Source organism: Aythya ferina, assembly GCF_964211825.1.
Source record: "Aythya ferina genome assembly, chromosome: 19".
NCBI lineage: Eukaryota > Metazoa > Chordata > Aves > Anseriformes > Anatidae > Aythya > Aythya ferina.
Genome location: NC_140309.1, coordinates 6967915 through 6988145, shown reverse-complemented (window position 1 = coordinate 6988145; position 20231 = coordinate 6967915). Strand labels below are relative to the sequence as shown.

Genomic DNA, 20231 nt, shown 5'->3' with positions numbered 1-20231 from the left:
ATCGCATCTCCTCGTGACAGCCCTGGAGTGGGGGCTGACACCAGGGCCAGATCCTGCACCCCCGAGGGGCAGCTCTGGTTGAATTTTGGCCGGGGTCTCCGTGGGGACAGCTGGTGGATGAGCACGGGAAGCCCCCTCCTTGCAGGTTGGCACCGACCCAGCGCTGTGCCCACCTCTCACCCCTCTTACTGGTGGCTTCCCCAAAGCCCACATGGACATTTCTTGACCCCGTGCACCCCCTGAATCCCTCTTCCCCCTTCTCCCACCCCCAGGACACATCAGAAATGGCCAGGACTTCATCTCTTCCCAGTGCTTTAGCGAGTCCAATGCTCACAGATGTTCTTTTGCACCCAGAGAAAGCCAAGAGGCGGACCTTGCCTGCTCCCCAGACACTTCACAGCCAGATGTTTGTGTGTACAAAGTTCCCTTTAATTCCATCACCGCGCCGTACAAAAAAAAAGGGTGAAGCTATTCCCTCTTAACCCCTATGCTGCAGGAAGCCTGGTGAGCGCCGTGCCACCGACCCGCCGGTGCTGCCACCCGCAAAGCAGTTGTCCCCTGCCTGAGACCCCGTCCTGCCTTGGTCCCAGGGTGGGGGACAGTGAAAGATACAGGAGGTACGGAGCTGCCTGCGTGCAGAGCTCCAGGGTTTGGGCGTCTCAGTGGGACGCTGGATCCGGGGATGGAAAAAAAAACAAAGAGGTGAGTGCTGGTCAGCCTGGAGCTGGGCATGGGGCCACGATGTGCCACGTTGCCCCTCATGTCCCCATGGCCACCTCTGCCACGGGGTCACCCTGGAGGGCCCCGCGGGGTTCCCATGGCCGCGCTAGCTGGGGATGGAGAAGGAGCTGACTGGGAAGCTCTGCTGGTACCTCTTCACCCAGGCCCTGCCCGCCTGGGCGCAGATCTCCTTGCCGCTCTTCACCTTGAAGCTGTGCAGAGAGAAGCAAAAGGCTTAGAGGGGACGCACTACAGGGCTGCAGGGCTCAGTTTTGGTGGAGCTCGGAGATGCCTCATGCCCCATCCCACCCCTGGGCAGTGGGGGAGCAGGTCTGGCCATCAAAAAGAAAGAAGCAGCAACGCCTGCGTCCCTCGGTGCCACCCAAGGGGCAGGGGGTACTCACATCACCGCCTGGTGCGGGCACTCGGGGCTGGTGGCGTAGCAGGAGACGACGTTGTCCCTCTTGATTCGTCTCGTCTGGAAGTTGAAGCAGCACTTGTCGGGCACGGCTGGGGCTCCTGGGGGGACAGCAAGAGCTCAGCTCAGCCTGGAGGCCCCCAGCTCCCTTCCAACCCCCCTGCATGAATCAAACCCACCCCCATGCACCCCCTCCCTCTTTTCGGGGGTCTCCGTACTGTCCCCGTCCCCAGTCCCCCGGGTGGCCGTGCTCACTCTGGGCCAGGCTCTGGTAGCAAAGCATGATGAGGAGGAGGAGGACGCAGAAGGCCCCGGCTGCCTTGGCCATGCTGGGCTGCAGGAGGGCTGCGGGCTGCTCCGTGCTCCCTCCTGCTTGGGATGGGGCTGCTTTTATGGGGCTGCTTCCAGTGGGGCCAGCAGTTGCGTAGACAGGGGGAGGACCTGGTTCCTGGCCATGTCCCAAAGCACAGAGGGTGGGCGATTTCCTTCCTCTCCCAAGGAGGAAAAACTTCTCCCAGAACCCAATGGGGTTGGGATTTTCCAAACTCCTGCCTCTGGCATTGGGGCTAATGGGTGGGTTGCTCCCCGAGTTTGGCTCCACACCCCAATTCCCAGGCGGGTTGCAGGGCACATAGGGCAGGACGGCATCTAGGAGCCCAGCAGGGTGCTGGCAGCCAGACCCGCTCCCCGTGGACACCACATCTGGGAGCAGCAGCCCTGTGTCCATGGGAGTAGAGCAGATGTCTGTGTCCCATCGCTGTGCATCCCAGCATGGGGGCCGATGGCCAACCCCGGTGCCAGAATCCCAGAAAGCCATAGGGAAACAGCCTCTGACCAGCTGCAGAAGGAATATACGTGGCTCCTGCTGTTGTTTTTTTTTTTTTTTTTGGGGAGAGGGGATGGGCTGTGACATTCTTGGCTGTGACAAGCTGGGAAACAGCAGAGGCCAGACTGGGACCTCCCCAGGGGGTTTTGCCTGCCCCAGCTGTCCGAACCTCCCCCCTCCCAGCCTAGACAAATCCCAGAGCTCCTCTTCCAGCTGCTGACAGCTGGTGGGCGGTGGGCTGCAACCCACCTCCACACATCCCCGTGGCTTGGGACACCTGCGAGGGGCTGAAGGCTTTGGGGGGGGGGTCCAGGCTGCCCCCATCCCCAGGGAACCGGGCCCCTCCGTGGCAGGACCATACCACCCTCCTGCCTCCCTCCGCTGGCTCTTCTCCAGAGCTGTTTCCCAAAGGACCAGCCTCGAGTTTTTGGCTCCCAGCCTCCCTTGATGGGGCACAAGCATTTGGGGTGTGGCAAGGGGGCTGCGAGGTGCCCTGGTGTGCAAATAAGGGGGAGTTTCATGTCTCCGTGCCTGCCAGCAGCCCCTTCCCATCACCAGTTTAATTTCCTCCAGCTTGAGCTGACTCCCCGGGAGTGGAGGAAAAGGGACACCTGGCTCCACTTTCCCCTCCCAGATCCATCCTTTCCCCTCTCTTAGCCCCATGCCCTGAGGTCTCCTGGCCCTGCTACCCTACAAGGATGGGCTGAAACCCCGCTGAGCCTGGCTCCTTCCCCGGTGAGAGCACGGCGTGGCTCTGAAATGACGACCTGCTCTCGGCAGCGTGGCTCGTGCTGGATGTGGCCACGGGAAGTCTGGGCTGGATCCTCGCAAGCACCAGCTGCTTCCACACAGGGAATGTTCAGCCCCCAAATTACGGTGTTTTCCCGGCAATGAGAACAAGAAACAGAAATGCAAGGAAAACAATGAGGTTTTGTTGTAATGGGAAAAAACCCTTTTCAGGACTCCCATGCATCAGGCTGGGGAAGTCCGAGGATGATGCTCCAAACACCTGAGGCCGCCTCCGCCCTGAGCCCCAAGAGCTGGCACCGGGGTGGGTGATTTTAGAGCCAGGTGAATTTTCAGCCCCCATCGGACTCTGAGGATGGGAACACCCCACGCACTAGGTGACTCCATGCAATTAATCCCCAGGAATGTCACCATTTCTCATCTGTCTCTGTTTTATCCGGCCTTCCCGGTGCCTCCGGGGTCGCTTGGCCTCGGGATGGAGGCAGACCTCCAGCCTCCGCCACGTGGAGGAGGGATGTGGGCACCACGGAGCGGGTCCAGCATCCTCTCCTTCCCTCCTGCGTGGGGCTTTTGTCCCTCTCCTTCACTGGGAGATCCTATGGGACGCAGAAGAAGGTGGATTTGGGGACTGGCAGAGGGGTTTGGGTGCTCTGATGGTGCCAAGCTCCCGCTGCTATCCCCCTGCCGGATCACAAGACGATGCCTCAGCCCCACACTGAGCAGAATTCATCCTTTAGAGATGCAGAGCAGCGACAGCTGCTTTTTCAGCTGTGTTTGCACAGGCGTTATTGATGCCGTGGCGTGCTCCTCGTCCCAGCTGATCGATAAACCCAGGGGACGAAGATCTAAGCGCAGCGCCTGCGGGACGGGATGGCTGCTGCCGCCGGGGTAGCCAAAATAATGAGTGTAATCAAAGCAGCTTCACCTGGTCAGGGCTGCTTTCTGTACAGCTGGAAGGATTTGTTTGGTTTACTCTTCTCCCTTTTACCTCTCTTGTCGTGGTTGGAACAGATCAGCGTTTCCATTACCTTGCCGGGGCTGATGGCGAGATAAGCACTTAATGCACACCCCACTCGTGAGATTTCCTTTCTAAAGGCTGACAGTGTCCCTGCTGTCCCTGGCCACCCTCGGGACTTCCCCAGCCACCGGGGGAGATGGTTTCTGCTGAGCTTGGCATGAGACCCATCCACCTTCCCCCGGTGGCTTTTAGTCACCCCTCACCAAAACCTACACCCCAGCGGAGAGCGCGGCTGGAAACCTGGAGAGGTGCCATCCTCTCCCCCAAAAAGTGGTGGAGGGTTTTTTGGTCTGAGGCTGGAAAACCCCACGGAGGCTCACTCCAAAACCCGGAGCCGGGCACTGGGAGCTGCCCCGAGGCTGCGGGGATGGGCTCATCCCCTGCTCTCAAATGCTGCTGGGAGGTGGAAGCGTAAAGACATGGGATGGAGCAGATGGCTTCATCCTTGTTGGGTGGAGAATTCATTCACTGAGTCATGGCCAAGTCCTCACTTCACAAGCATCCATCAGGGGCGAAAGCACCTCCCAGCTGAGGAAACTGAAAACTGAGCAAAGCCAAGGGAGCTGGGATGATTTCCTGTAAATCCATGGTGTTCTGAGCACACGTCTTCATTTTGGGATCAACGGCTGGTGTCTGGATGAGGACATTCCCCCTTCCCAGTGCTGGACTGGGGGTGTGGGTCCTCCTCATCCCATGGTGGGGGAAACAGCCCCAAAGGGAGAGGTTTTCCACTCAAAGCAACAGCTGGATGGCCTCAGGGGCCGCAGTGAGTTGCAGGCTTGGGGACCCCAAAGATGTTCCCAAAGCCCCTAAAATAAAGGCAAAAACCTTTTGTCTAGGATGATGGCTTCTTTCTGGACAGCTTGGGAAAGGGTCTTTGCTGCTTCCCCCCCTTGAGATGCTCTTCCCCCAGAGCTCTCCTCCCCAAACTGTCCCTGGCTGAAGCCCCCGCTTGCCCTGGGCACCCCCACGGGTGTGTGACTCATTTCCGTGTCCTTTGGTCCCCAACATCCTGACTGTCACTGAGCAGCCCTGGCTGAAAAGCTGATTTCACACCAAACTCCTCTGCTGGAGATAACGATCAGGGCTGGGCTGCCTGAGCTGGGTGTTAGCTTCCCCCTCCCTAACCTTGGCCTTTCAAAAACCAAGAGCTGAAAACTCAGAGAAAACCCAAGGCACTCCCTGCCTCTGCCTGCACCCTGGCTTCTGAGCCTGCAGGCTGCACATGCATCATTTCCCAGCAACCTGAAAGGCAAGAAGCAGCATTCGTTGGTGGGAAAAAATAATAACAGAGAAACCCCAAAAGATAAAGTAAGATGCTCATGAAATGCTCTGCACTGGGAGCTGGGGTTAAAAAAAAAAGTCAAAGCCTGGGGACTTGTTGGGATCTCCGTGTGCTTCCAGTATTGCTTCTGGGTGAAGACTGCTGGTGCTGTTTAAAGACCTCGATGTTTTTTTTTTTTTTGCTTTGGGTGGATTTTCTCCAGGCACAAGAGCCCAGGCTGGGCAGCACTGGAGAGATGCAGGGAGGTGGTGGTGGGGAGCAGAGAACGGCATCGACGGGGAGCTTGGCTGGGTTGTGTCCTCCCGCGTTCCCCGGGAGCTTTCCCATAAATACTTCTGCAAGTATTTTGGGGGAAGGTGATGGGAAAAACCTTCCACCTCTCTGCTCCTTTGGCTAGGCACGTCGTGCATTGAAAAATCAAAGCCAAGGGTTGGTGTGCTAATTTTCTGAATTATTTTCCAGTTTGCTGCTGCCCGTGCAAGGCCGGGGAGATGTGTGCCTTGCCTTGCTCTCGGCTGGAAATCTCCCCGAGCCTTGGTTGCTGTTTTCCCTCGGTCTGGCAGAAGATGTCAGTGCTGCCCAAGGAACAGCTCGCTCCGTGCCCACTCCTCCTGCCCAACACCTGCCTCGGGCCCTGCTGGGGACCCTTTGTTTTTTTTGGGGGTATGGAGTAGGTGGGATGCTCCAGCCGGCCCCACAACCTCATGGCCCTGTCCTCTGGGGACCTCAAGGGGCTCCCAGCCCCATGGGAACCATCTGGGAGTTTCTTGGGATGGAGGAGGTGGAAGGGATCCATCCCCCATCCCCTTGGGTCCCACCAGCACTGGATCAGCCCTGCTGGGGATGCTCAGCATGGGGGAAAGCTGCTCTGTCCTGGGGAAAGAGATATGGAAGAGGGTACAGGGGGAAAAAGAAGCAGGGAATCCAAAATGAATGCACATGTGGAAAGGGGGAGAAAATGCTCAAAATAGTGTTGACAAGTCTGGAGGCTTCTGGGACCTCGGGTGACCAGAAAAATAACACATCAAAGACCCCGCGTATGCCTGAAGACAGATAAAAACTCGGAGCCAAAATGTTCCATGAATATTTAACTGCCATCAATATTTAATTAGGAGATAGAGAGATTAGAAGCAGGGATACCCACCCCCTGCGTGCGCGCCAGCGCTGCCGGGCTCGGGGCAGAAGTTGGGGTGCAGACACCCCAAGGGAAGGGGAGAAAAGTCCCAAAGGGAGAGAAGAGGCTCACGCACAGCCCTTCCCGCAGCCTGGCTGGGACACAGCGGGGTGAAGGATGCTGCCAGGGGACACAACTGGTCCTGGCCCCCCCCGTGCAGGTGCCAGCTGTGCTGGTGGCAGCGCCGGGCTGTCTGCGGAGCTGCCCTGGTTTGATAACAGCCCCTGATGGTGCAGAGATGGGTGCTGCGGGCCCCAGGGGGACACAGGGTGCTTCCCTCCTCAGCCTTCATCCCTTTGAAGTCTCCTGCGTGCTGTTACAGCAGGTCAGAGGAGCGAGGAGATGAACTGCCCCAGAGCTCACGGGAAAGGGTGAAGGCTGGGGAGGGCATCCCCCATCGCTGTCATCCCCTCTGCCTGCCTGGGGGGGGAAAGGAAGGGTGCACTGGGGTCTCCATCCTGCCCTGGTGCCAGGGACAAGGTGTGGTTGGGCAATGACCTCCCTCCCTGCCCCTCTTTTCCTTCGTGGGACATTAAACCAGGGCCACAGCAGTCCCCAAAACAGGGTCAGGGAAGGGGGCACTTATGGGGTGCGCCTCTGCTGCACCCCACAGGCTTCACTTGGGGCTGCAGCGAGAGCTGGGGTCCCAGCGCAGCTCAACCCTGGGCTTTGGGGACCCCATCAGTGCTCTGGGCTTGGTTCCCTCTTGGGGACCTTCCCAGCCCCTTCCTCACCCAGTGGCTCCACGTGCAAACCATGAGGGGGTCCAGACCCAACACCTTTGGGGATGAGGGTTTGGGGCTGGGACCAGACCAGGGACACACCGCACTGCCCCATCCCTTCCTTCTGTCCCGCTGCTGGTCCCCATGGGCCATCCTGCTGGGTGCTAGTTGCACCCCTAGAGCTTTAACCTGGGCTTTGTGTCCACCGTGGCCCTCCAGCATCTCTTAAATACCGCTAAGCAAGGGGTTACTCCCCCTTTTCTGGATGCCACCACCTTTACAAACCCACCCACCGGGCACGACGAAGGCTCCTGCTCCTTGCTCCCCGTCCTTTCCCCGCCGACCCCGCAGCGAGCAACCAGCACCGTGCACCCGCCCCACCGCACGCCCTGCCGCCACCCGCCGCGGCACCCCGGGGAGGACGGATGGCTGCCGAAGCGCTGGGCTATAAAATTGCTTCTCGTGCCACCCGTCGGCCGGGGGAAGCTGCCAGCAGCTCTCCTCGCCTCCTCGGGACCTGCCGGGCCGGCGATGCGGCGGTGACGGCTGCTGCTCCCCCGTATCTGGGCCATTCACCACTCGAGACTTTTAGCGCCCCGAGCAACGGCATGTACTGCTGATGAGTTCTTTCTGCTCCAGTAATTACAGTGAGGAATTTGTCGGAACGAGCTTTCTAAAACCTTCTTGTCTTGTTCTGATTTTACCTGGAGTGTAAAAAGTCATTAGTATGGTAAAACGGAGGCTGTGCTCAGCCAGCAAGCCATCCAGATAACGCGGTTTACATCCACTACACTCTCAATATGCAAAATAATAATAATAATAATATATAGAGAAAAAAAAAATAAAATAGCTGGCTTTATATTTTACCCAGACGGAGTTTTCCGCGATTGAAATTAGCAGGATGGGAAGGAAAGAGGAGAAGGAGGCAGGGCTGGGGGTGTGCGGGGTGTGCTGCCCTGGCTGGCCACACGCCGTAATTTTGGGGCAGTTTGGGTTTCATTTGCCTCGTTCCCTCCAGGAGCCTCCTGGTGCATGTGGGACAATCGGAGCAGCTCCTGCAGCCCCAAACCCCTGCCTGGCCCACACGGTCCCCGTGGAAAATTCATGGCACTGAGCCTAATGTGACCAGACCCCAAAATGTATCTTCTACGCCCCTACAACCACTGAAACCTCACCCGGGTGATGTGAGAACCACTGATCATCAACCCCAGCCCATGGGTAACAGGGAGCAGGGAGCAAAAACCCCTCCTGGCCCCACCACAGCCCCAAAACCTCCTCGTGCGTGGCTCCCGATCTTCCCAGCCCGTTTTGGCTCCCCCGCCGGTGTACGGGATTTCAGCAGATGTCAGGGAGTGTCTGGGGCTGAGTGCCTGGGGAGCTCAGGCTTGAAATGAGCCAGGAAAAAATAAATAAACAAATAAAAAACCATCTCTGTAGGGAAAAAAAAAAAAGGAGCTGAGGTCAGGCAGAGTTGCGAGGCGTGCGCCTGCAGCCGGCCCGCTACTTTCAGCCGGCAGCTGCTGAAAAAATTAAAAAATAAAAAAAATCCAGCCAAAAAAAATAATAACAAAAATGTAACACGATAGAAAAAGTGGTGAAGGGGATTGGACCGAGCGTGGTTTTTAGTGGGAAGAGGTGGGTTTGTGAGCCAGAGCTGCTCTGGGAGAGGAGGGACCCGTGATTTCCCCCAGATCCCTCCTCGGTCTCCAGGCAGAAGATGCCACCCGGCTGGGACCTGCGTCTGTCCCCATTGCTGTGTCACCTCTGCTTGGCTGGGAAACCCACGGGAGCCCCCACTCCTGTGGTCCCTGGGGTTTTGGCTGCTAGGAGTGTTGGGAAAAAAGCGATGCTTCTGTCTTGGGCTCTAATCAAAGCGTTTGGGTTTGGATTTAATTAAATGATAAGGTTTTGGGGGCTGAAAGGAAACCCTGTGGTGGGAGCCGCTTGGATTTCAGGGTATTTCCAGCCTCCCCGAAGGCTGCTTCAAAGAGAAAAGTGATTGAGAGGCAGAGCATCCATCTGCCCATGCAAAACCCAAAGCATTCTGATTTCCTCAGCTTTTATTTTCTTTAATCAACTACTTGACAGAACTCAGACAAGTTTGTGATTATTTTTTTGGCGTCTCCAGATCCATCTTGTGGGCCCAGAAAACCTGGGGAAGGGGAGAAGGTCGGACACCAGCATTATTTACCGGGGACACTGTGGTTCCCCTGCCAGTGTGTCTGGCTGGTATTTTGGTGCTCAGATGGGTATCTGGGAAATGATGCTTATAAACCAGGAAACAGACTTATCTTCTTGCATGACAAAGCCCAGCTTTTGCTTTTCCTCTTCCCTTTTCTCCCGCGAGCTGTTATAGGGTGGGCAGACCCCAAATTGACAGGTGGATAAAACCAGGAGCTCTCTGTGCCGGGAGCACGTGCGGCGTAAAAGCCTTAACTGGTGATTCCCAGAAAGAGCAATGAAATAATTCAATGTGATTTGTGTGAGGCCGGTACAGTGGAGCCAGGCTGGCACCAGGGCTCTCCACAGAGGGGGGGATTTAGGTTTTGGGGTGCTGCCAGATCCGGCTTCAGCTTCGGTGCTGGGGAACGGCAGCGCTCATCCGGCTGCTGGCTTGATTTAGGTGAAAAAAATGTGGGTTTGGGGTTGGTGGGGGAGACAAGACACCAGCCCAAGGTTGAGCTCCAGAGGGTTCAGCCAAAAAAAAAAAAAAAAAAAACAAATCAGAAAAAAATATAACCCTGTGCGGATGGCTCGGCGCTCCCAGGGGGGGATTTGCTTTGGGCTCCACCTCTCCCCCCAAAATCTCCCCCAGCCGGGGGGCGAATGCCGACGAGCTCCGTGGCTCCTTTCTGCAGAGCCTGCGAAGAAATGCAGCGTCATAACAGCGGCGACCGCAGCGCTGGGGAGGTGTGAAGAGCCCGTAAAGGAAGGAGCACCTGCCTGGCAGGAAGCGGTTTGCAGAAGAAAGCACAGCACGGCGACGTGGGGGCGGCTTGAAGCCCCGCTGACAGCGTTTTTCCTCTCCCCGCCGTCTCCGGGTGGCTCTAGGGAATTTCAGGTGGTTTTACGGGGCTGCAATGGGATTTCTTTTTCCCTCCCTGACTCCCACCAAGACCCTTCTGCACCCTCTGGGCAGTGGTAGGGCTCTGGGAGCGGGAGCAGGGAGCTGAAGGGGCTGGAGGATGCTCCCAGCTAGACACCAAGACACTTTGCATTCTCGCATTGTTTCCAGTAATAAAGTCGGGTTATTACAAAAATCTATTACCATCAAAAGACGCCGATAAACCTCCAATCCTTCTGCGGCAAGGTTTTAATATTCCTCCTGGAGAGCTTTCCACTCTCCGTGGCACCGGGTCCTTATCTTCCATCAGCCCACCTGAGCGGGCTGCGCCGCTATCAGATCCTATTTGGCATTTGGTGGGGTTGGTTTTTCATTTTAATCCCCTGGTGATTTCTTTTTTAGCATTCCCCACTTGCCAGCTCCTGCTGGTCACTGGGGCACGAGGGCCCGTGGGGCTGTGTGCATTGGGAAACCAAACCCACAACCCGAACCCCATTAATTACGGAGATTTTATTAATAGAGAAATAATCCATTGGCAAAGTGCGGGGCTCCAGCCTTGGACTGTGAGGGCTGCTGCAAAGAGCAATGGTTTTTGGGGGGACACTGCACCTTGAACAGGGCTGGAAACAGAGTGATGGGAAATGGGATTTGCCACCAGTTTCTGGCAGTTTTAAAAAAGGGAGAAGAGGAATTTGCTTTGGGGTCATTGGAGACTGCTGCTGGTCCCCCCTCCCCAAATTCCCAGCAGGTTGAAGGGAGGTAGAGAGTGGCTCAGCTCGGTGCCTGCAGGCACTGCAAATGCTGAGTTATGTGGCTATGGCACGGGTCATCAGCACAAGCCGATCTCCCAAATTTCCCACTTCCAGGCACACAGTTTTGCATTTGGAGGGGGGAGGAATCCTCTCCTCACAGCAAAATCCAGACAAATTGCCCCAGCTGCACTGCTAGTGCCAAGTGCCCGTCCTTCAGCAGGGAAACCTTGGTCCCCTCCACGAAATGGGAAAGTATTCATCCTGGGGAAAAAAAAAATCATTTTTTGTTATATACTGGGGTGTGTGGGGAGTTTATTCCCTTCTCCATGAGGCTGTCTGTCCCTCTGACACGGGGAAGCACTTGTGGACACGATGGGCTCCCAGCCAGAGGCAGGAGAAAGGTAAGTGCAGGGCACCAGGGCAGGGTTTCTCAGCCTTTTCCATTTCCAAGCCTTCATTTTCCAGCACAGGGGAAAAAAACCCTTGTCAATATATTTATGAGACCTATGAAACCTGCGGGCCGCAGGGTCAGGATGGGCATGCAGCGCCGCGTTAATGCGTTGCTGTTCCTCCTCTTAATGCTCTTCGTGCCCGTGCCTCCCCGTGGGCATCCCAAAGCCAGCCCACAGTGAGGGGAGGGCTTGGGGCTGCCGGGAAGCACCGAGCTGCTCTTACTGCCCACACCAAAGCATCGGCAAGTGCTGAAGTGGCAGAAGATGCTGAAGGAGCAGACGCTGCTGAAATCCAAGCTGCCCAGAACATCGGCCGTTGCACGCAGGGGAAGCTGAACCCCGGGTCTCCCTGCTATGGGATCAGCTAGGGTCAGCCTGAGGGGTGATGTCCCTGCCAGAATGTGACCCCTACCCAGCTGGCCCCAAAATTTCTCTTGGGGAGATGCTCCCAAGGCTTTCCCTTGGCTTGCCCAGGGCCTTTTTCCTGGATAACAGCACCCAAAATACTGCTGGTCTCCAAAGTGAGCTTGGAGCAGAGCATCTCCATGTACAGAATGGTGGAGATAAGGGGTAAGGACATAAAGGAATAAGGAAAAAGGAAATAAGGAAATAAGAAAATAAGAAATAAGGAAATAAGAAAATAAATACATAAGGAATAAGGAATAAAACATTAAAAGTAAGGAATAAGGAAGGAATAAGGAATAAGGAAGGAATAAGGAATAAGGCATGTGGCATATGGCATAAGGAATAGGGGATAAAGGATAAGGAATAGGAAATAAGGCATATGGCATAAGGAATAAGGAAAAGGGAATAAGGAAGAAGGGATAAGGGATAAGAGATAGGGAATAAGGGATAAGGAAAAGGGAATAGGGAAGAAAGGATAAGAGATAGGGAATAAGGGATAAGGGATAAGAGAAAAAGGAAAAGGAATAAGGGATAAGGGATAAGGGATAAGGGATAAGGGATAAGGGATAAGTTAGACCCCATTCCCAGCCCCACAGACAGGCACTGTCCTGCTGCTGGACAGCCTGAACCCAGTGAATCCTCCCTGCAGGGAGCCTCGGGGTGTTGCAGGCGCAGCGCAGGGTGCTGGGGGCTGCCGGAGCTGCTGCTCGCTTCCAGCCCAGGTAAATGGGAGGCCGGGATGGAGGCTTAAGTGAAAAATTGCCTGTGTTTTAGTGGCATTAAAAATAGCCGGCTGGCTCCTGGGATGGCACTAACGCTCTGCCAGGTCTGGCTTGCGGCCGCGCTGATAACTGCGGCGCCGGAGAGTTCTCCGGAGGGCTCAGCGCCGGCAGACGGGGAGCCAGCGAGCCCCCGGGGCTGCCGCGGTGGGAGACAGTGGTGGTGGGGGGCCTGGGCCAGCGTCAGACCCCGTCGGACCCAGGGATGCATCCCCATCAGGGGCTGCTGCTAATTACTGCTAATTGCAGGGCCCTGCAGACGCGCTGGGGCAGCTGTTTGGTACCTCTAGGAGCTGTCTCCGGTGCTTTCGGAATATCAGATGGCCCATAAAAGCTTTGCAGAGTGCTGGAGGCAGCTTCTCGGCTCGATGCTGTGTTTTTATGCCCCGATTCGGGTGCTGGGTCCAGCTTGGGGCTGTGAGTGCTTCGGTGCCACCACCCCGCACAGCCAGCAGCGAGCGCTGGGCACGGCAAAGGCTTCACGGGTGGCGGGGCTGGAAATCTTCCTGCCCCTCGGTTAGTGGGAGAGACAGCTCAGGGCTCGTGTCTTGCACTAGTTTTGGGTTTCCCTTTCAAAAAAACAAGAAAAAAAATAAATAAAAATAAATAAAAATAAAGCAACACTGTGAGCCGCCTAAGGGGGAACCCCTGCCTTACTCCTCCCTCCTTTTTGGGGAGAAAGATGCTCAAAGGGGTGAGAAAAGAAACCCCCTCAGCCCTGTTTTTTTCAGCCTCCTGATCGTCAGCAGGTGCACAAATTAAGTTTTGAAGCTTCTCCCTCTGGTGGCCAGGGGCTGCTCCCAGTTAGGTGAGCACTGGTCCCAGTGTGGGGGGCTGCAGCCCCCGAGGAGGATGGAGACACAGCCCCGGCATCTCAGAGGCGAGTCAGTAAGATGGGGTAGTGCAAGGGGGAGCCATAGGAATTAATTAGGATGGTAATTAATTAAGATCACTGATGGGTGGGGCTGGGCAGGTGCTTTCCCTGCAGAATAACCCTGCTGGGGGGGATTTCTGCCCCCAGCCCCTGGCCCAGCCCTGGGGCTGCCCCTGCCCCGTGTCCCCCCCACCTTGGGAAGGACTCTGGGGACCCTCCTGGTGGTGCTCAGCACCTGCACCGAGCTGACCCAGGGCCTCTTGACAGCTTCTGGAGGGGGAACATAAATCTTTCAAGGCTGCAAATGTCTTTTTCTTTTTTTTTTCTTTTTTTTTTTTTTTGCTTTCCATTCTGGGTGAGGAAAATGGATTTTTTTTTGCAACTCCCTTCAATGTCACTGGTAGCGGGAGACGCTGTTGGTACACCACAGACCCCCTCGCTGCCCAGCCGAGCGGAAACTTGCTGCCTTCCCCTGCGTGGCCTTTGGATGCTTTTTCTTTTCCTCGCTGCCTCGTTTGTTTGGGAACATTTGCAGCACCTCCACTGCAGGGCTCCCCTGAGCGGGGGGGAAATCCAGGGGTCACAGGCAGCTCCAAAAGGGGACAGATGGACCCTGGTGGCTGCATTGTGCTTTTTGGGTTGTTCTCTGCACGCTCTGATACTGTGAAGTCGGTGATTTCACCCTGGGTGATGCCTGGTGATGTGGAGAGGGAATTGTGCAGCTTTGGTGCCACGCAGTCCCCTGGGCCAGCCCTGGGCTCCCGTGCTGCAGCCCATAGCAGCCACCAAGCACAGCTCCTCTGCTCCGAGAAGTGCATTAAAAAGATGCTGTGAAGTTAAAATTAAATCGTCTGCTGCCGGGCTCGCAGACCGGGGCTGAAACCCGGGGAGGCACCAGGGAAAGGGCAGAGGAAAGCTGGCAAAGGGGGTGCACCCGTGCTGATTTGGGCATCCCCCGCAGACAGTGAGCAGGGCTGAGGCAAAGAGAGGTGACAAAGGCCACCCTGCCTGCCGGTGGCAGGGTCTCAGCCTCTTCTCCTGCCTCTCGCAGAGCCCTCAGGGCTGTTGGAGCCTGCAAAGCGTGGGCACGGGGTGCTGGAGCAGGCGGGGAACAGGCAGCGGGCAGCAGCTCGCGGTGGAGCTGAGTGCAGGGAGCCTGCGGTCTTCAGCTGAGTTATGGGAATGCATAAAGGGAGATGTTATTTGAAAGCTCTGGATCACCGTGCATATTTTTTATTCCTTTTTCCTTTTGGCCTGTGGCTCAAAGCTGCAGTGAAATGTGGATATGGATCTGGCAGCCACCAGCACATGAGACGTGGTGGTGCTGGGTGCATTGCTCAGATGGCCTCTGGGAGGGTGGGGGAGCCTCTCCCTCTGTGCCCAGCTCCAAGAAGGGATGTGATTGCCCATCAGACCTCAGCTTGGTCCAAAAAGGCTTTGCTGGCCCCCCCCTGGGTGGATTTCTCCTCCCCCAGAAGATGTTGGGGCCCTTTCTGCTGTGGACCAGCCCCACGTCCAGCCCTGTTTGTGGGATGGATGCAAAGGACGCATCAGGCACAGCACTGAAGACATCGGGGGCTTAAATGAGACGTGAACACCTTTTAGCCAAATACTGAATCATCTTTGGCCAGATACTGTCAAGGTCACAAGTGCTCCGCTCAGAAATCGCTGAGCTCTGAAAGAAACCCTTGCCAGAGGTCTGAACCGCCGGCTTTTGCCATGAAACCTTTAGCCTTTCCCTCCTGGCCCCTAAGAAACAGCCCGTAACAGGTCCCAGGGGAAAACAGCCCCTTTCTCCTGATTGTTGCCCATCTTTTCTTCCACACCCCAGCTTTCTGGGGGGCTTTCTTTGCTTTTCAACACCTCCTGCACGCTGAGCAGTGAAGGATGCTCTGCTGAGCCCGGCGCTGTCACCGTGCTGGACCCCAGTGCCGTGCGGGCAGCTCCAGCTCCTTTTTCCCGACACCCCCAGCCCCAAACCTGGCTGGAAAGGAGGATGGATAAAACCCCAACCTTTCACAACCCCCCAGTCCAAAATCACAGCCTCCCCTGAGCCCAGCGGGGCTGCCGAAGGGGTTAATCCACTTTGTGCACAACCAGATGGGAAAATGGTTCCCTCTAATGCTGCTAAATAGGCTCCTGAAAAATGCATGGCCCTAAGTGGTCTTGTAGGGCTTTTCCCCCCCTGGGGAGGGTTGGGACAAGCTGCAGAAGCAGAGCTGGGGAGGGGAACAGCCCAAATCCCTAAGGGGGGGGCTGCTAATGGCACCAAGCAAAGGGTTTTGTGGGGTTGGGCTCCAGATGGGACCAGGTGCCCCCGGGACGGCAGCGTGGCCATTAGCGGGGTGGCCATGGATGAATTAGCAGCTGCTGTGTCCTGATCCCACTGGACACACACGAGCTGGGCAGGCACTGGGGGAGGGTTGGGGGGGTTTTGAGGGGGAGAACAGGGCTGCAGTGCCCCCCTGGGGCTGTGTTGGATGCCTCATTGCTCGCAATTAGCAGCTCCAGCATCCCCACTTAGTGGGGTCCCCGGGGAACAAACACCTCTGCGGTCACTGAAAACCCTTTGCAGGGGACGGGGTGGTGTCGGGGGGGAGATCCCACGAGGCTGAGGGTGCTGAGCTGCTCTCAGGCCTTCTCCCAGCTCTTCCCAGTCCCCGCTGAGCACAGTTGTGACAGGTCCAGTGAAGGGGAAAGGGAAGCCCTGCTCGCTGCCGGGGCCTCTCGCTGCTCAGCTGGCGACCGCCCTGTCCCCAAACCTGTCCCCGTCCCCACGGGGCCAGGCAGGTGGCAGAGGGGGACACCGGGTCTTTTTTCTCTTCATCCCCACCAAGCATCCTTTTTCTTGCAGTTCCTCGCTGGACCCATCCTAACGATGGCCAAAATCCCCTGGGGGGCACGTGGAGAAGCAGGGCTGGGGACGCTGTGACACGGGGGGGTGTGGGTTTGGTGGGTACGGGGTGGCACCCCATGGGTGGGACGGCCAGGAGCGGGTGCTCGGTGTTTTGGGGACGGGTGGGAGCTGACAGAGCTCTGAGCTCGTCCACACAGCACCGCCGAGGGCAGCCCTAAATCCTCCCCCACCCCATACAGCCCTTATCTGATTAGGGACTGGGGGAGCCTCCGGAAAATTGACCTGCCTGAGCCAGCGAGGGGGGACTGGGAAAGCAGAGCAAATGGGCTCCTCTCCTCCTCTTAAGTGCTTTTCGCTGTCTGTCTTTCCTGCTTGGCCAGAGAGGCAGGGAAAGGGGGGGGAGAGGGAGGGCAACGCGGGTTGTGATGGGTTGGTGTCCCCCCGTGGGAGCGTGGGGACAGGTGATGGGGACAGTGCCCCGTCCTGGGGACACGCTGCCATGCATGTCCCAAATAGGATCACGTCCCCTGACAATATATGGGGAAGGGGCTGGAAAAGAAGGGATCCTGCACTGGTTTCCTATATATATATCTATATGGTGATGGGGTCTGGGTAGGCAGAGGCAGGGATTCCCCGACAGCAGGTCCCTTTCTGGGCTGGGGTCGCTCACACCCGCCCCAAATCCCCACTGATTGCAGCTTCTGCTCACCTCTCGGCCATCGAAGCCTTGTTATTTGATTTAGGGGATGCAAATCCCCTTTCCCTCTCTGAGGTGACAATAAAATGACACCAAACATGGGCTGATCCCCACCTGGGGCTGTCCCTGTTATCCAGCACCACCCCGCGCCGCGCCTCCCCCCACAGCCCAGCGCTGATTTCGGTCGAATCTCTGCCAGGGTTTGTCTTTGGGGGAAAAAAGCAATAAAAGAAAACAAAGAACAGGGAAAGAAAAGAAAATCTATTGCTGGCCTTGCCGGCTGCCAAGATAACCGCCCCCTCCTCTGTAGCTGCTGTAATTAGGTGCGTGAATCCCTGGCGTGGGGAAACGCGGCGCTCGTGGGTTTTCTGCATGGATGCGGGGCTGCCTCCATCCATACGGGGCACTGCACCATGTGCTCATGCCAGAATTACCCCATGGGGTGAAAATTTGGGGAAGGAAAGGGGAATAAATGAGTGGTAGTCTGTTGAAACCTTCCATTTCAAAGCAGCCACTCCGCGGGGTTTTCCACCCATGGGGCCGCTTCATTCCCCCATGCGGAGCCCCAACAACTTTGGTAATGCTGACTTGTTATGGCAGATGAAATATTAAAGGGCTATGATATAGCCCGAAATTAATATTTCAGCAGAATGTAAAAGGAGAGGCAAAGACGAATCCAAACAGTAAAGCTGAAATGAAATGTTTTTATCTCGCAAGACCAAAATGGCTTGGCACTCTGGCTTTGATTCGCCCTTCCCTTACTTTTATATGCTATTAAAATATTTATTGGAATAGTATAAATAGTGCTTCTGATACCCTGTGTGCCATTACGCTGTTTGGGGTACAGCCTAAACAATTTGTGGGCCATGGGGCGAGCTCTGGGCTCAGCAGCCCTTGTGGCAAAATGGGGTGGAAGCAAGGCTTTGGGGACGGCCACCAGCACTGCCTTGTCCCCTGGCATCCCGCTGTAGCTCTTCTCCCTGTTATCCCATGTTCTGGGACTGGTTATATATGGTTTTAGGGTTTCTGCCTCCTGTTGCCCTCCCTCTCCCTCTCAACCCTATGTCCTGTAAGAGAATGAATCCATCTGTGCCCATTTCCTGCTTTTCCCACCCATTTTGCTCTGCGAGCATCACCCCAGTGACACGGCGAGCTGTGGGGTGGCCGTGGGGACTGGTGACGGGGACGGTCCCCAAGCTGATCCCATTGCTGGTGATCCCAGCAGGCTCCTTTCCCACTCTCCACCACTTCATGGCCAAAACCTGCAGGATCTTTGTGCCCTCTGCTTAATTTGTATGGGATCAGCCAAGGCTCGCCCTGACCCGGGGAAGAGGAGTGGGACAGAGCCACGGATGCCCGTAGGGAGCCACAGCCACGTGGTGACACGAACCCCAGGGGAGAAACCCAAACCCCCAGCTGGACAAAGAGTTACAATAAAAGTCTTTTTTTCCTTTTTCTTTAGAAATAATAACATAAAATGAATTTATGGCAATTACGGGATTTCTATATTTATGTCATTATCAGAACTATATAAGGAAAGTTGGCTGATATGAATGTATTTCGGGTGCTGCTTCCAAGGGGGAGGGCATTGCTATATATTTTTAATCACGTTCCAGGCTCATTAATCCCCCACCCACGCAGAATCGGCTGTGGGGCCAGCTCCGAGCGCTCTGGCCACTAGTAGGGTGGCTGCTTTTAGGGTGAGGAACTCCCCTGCCTGCAGTGATCCTGGCTGAGAAATAGTCACAAAGTGAGAGGTTTTGGCTGAGGCTTTATTCCTTATTATTCCTTTTTTTTTTTTTTTTTTTTTATTTTATTTTATTTTTCTTTTCCCTATTTTATAGGCAATCTATCGGTTTTGGAGGCTCTTTGGGGTCAGAGCCTGAAAAATAGCAGCCCGTGGTGTCCCCCCTAAGTGCAAACCCCACCCCTGGCCCTTCGCTTTTCTGTTAAATCCCTACAAAAAGACGGGGTTGGCATCCCTGTGCCTCGGCCCCGTGCAACACCTCTGCAGCTCCCACAGGGATTAGGGCCGGATTAGCGTCCGCCGGCCGCTGTTATCCCGGCGATTAGTGCTGCCCCGGGATTAACGGCAGGTGAAATGCGGGCTGGGGATTAACGGGGCCGTCCCGCGCGGATGCTTTCAGAAATGCTTTCGCTTGGGGTTTGCTCCTGCTGCCGGCTGGGTTTGGGATGGGGGAGCACGGCTGGGATGTCCCTGTGCCCGGGGAGCAGCGGGGCCGCGATGCCCCCTGACATGATAGCCTCAGCCCAACGCTTTGGTCCTCGCCCAAAGCACCGGGATCGCAGCCACCTGCCCTTACCCACCCCAACCCCTCCACCTGCCAACCCGGAGCCATAAATAAAAGCCAGGCGGGGTGAAAATACAGATTTCTGTACCAGCTGAAAAATATCCCGGCGGCGGTGCCAAGAACCTGCCAGAGGCAGGGAGCACGGGAGCACCCTGCTTTCAAAGCCCTTGTCTAGCAGTGGGGAAATGTTCCCGTGATGGGTGTTATGGGATGCGTGGTGCTGACACCGGCCCCGATTCCCTGCCCCGGGGCCAGGTTTGGAGTGGGGAAACTGAGGCTGCGCCCCGGGGACGGGCTGAAGGGATGAATCACGGCCGTGCCACCGCCTCTCCCCGCGTCCCCGGGGACTGCAGCCCGTGAGTCAGCCCTCCCCTCCCCAAAGCAATCGGGAGAGTGGTTTATAAATCACGGGATTTTTCTGAAAACCAGCGGCCGTCGCCTGCCTGCTGGGGCTGGACCCCTCGCCGCAGCCGCCGGGCGTTTTGGGGACGCTGGACACCGTGCTCTGCCCTCCCGGAGGGGTCCTGGGGTGGGTTTTGGGGCAGAGCTCCCCCCCAACATGATCCCAGCAAGGGGTGGCCTCCTCCTGGCACCCGGCACGGCTTGCAAAGCCTCCTGGCAGCACCCAAAGGTGCTGGGTGCTCTGGGGGTGGTTTGGGGTCCGTCCTCCCCCCGTGGTGCTGCTGCTCGCCATCACACCCAGCGGGCCCTTCTCAGGGGCTCCTTCGCCTTCTGTCGCCGCTCAAGGTCAATCCCATTAATTGCCGTGAATTATTTTGGCATTAATGGAGATGTCTTATGCACTTCCCCTATCAATGAGGCTTCCAGGATGAACGCGCTGGCCAATATTTCCTGGTGAAGGCAGAAAGGAAAATATATGGCAGGGGAGCAGGAAGGGCCATGGGGGGGGCTCAGGGGGGTGGCAGAGGAAGGGAAATGTGGGGAGGGGGCACAGGAGCCACGTGGGGGGGTGATGGGGGGACATCTGGCCTGCTCTGTGTGTCTCCAGCCCTGTGCCGCTGGGATGGGGCAGGGGGGAAGATTTGGAGTCCCCTGGGTGCAGCCTCAGCATTGTCCCCCTCTGCTGCTGGGGGGCTGGGGGTGCCGGACCCCCTCCCTACCCTCATTT

The 20231-nt window shown here is 56.6% G+C and overlaps 1 protein-coding gene across 1 annotated transcript; it reads right to left on the bottom strand.

Annotated features, from left to right (window-relative positions):
* Positions 1-407: 407 nt before the first annotated feature.
* Positions 408-1540, bottom strand: LOC311421188 (C-C motif chemokine 3-like). Its single transcript, XM_084492790.1, has 3 exons — positions 1394-1540; positions 1125-1239; positions 408-932 (listed from the first exon to the last, which is right to left on the bottom strand). The coding sequence occupies exons 1-3, from the start codon at positions 1464-1466 to the stop codon at positions 827-829; spliced, it is 294 nt and encodes a 97-aa protein (XP_084348916.1). The 5' UTR covers positions 1467-1540; the 3' UTR covers positions 408-826.
* Between the last annotated feature and the right edge of the window lie 18691 nt (positions 1541-20231).

Bases quoted from the DNA above. Each gene is read 5' to 3' on its own strand.
- LOC311421188 (XM_084492790.1), bottom strand. From the start codon at position 1,466: ATGGCCAAGGCAGCCGGGGCCTTCTGCGTCCTCCTCCTCCTCATCATG. The intron at 1,240-1,393 runs GTGAGCACGGCC...CTGTCCCCCCAG, and splicing joins CTACCAGAGCCTGGCCCAGA to GAGCCCCAGCCGTGCCCGAC. The intron at 933-1,124 runs GTGAGTACCCCC...CTCTCTGCACAG, and splicing joins TGCCCGCACCAGGCGGTGAT to CTTCAAGGTGAAGAGCGGCA.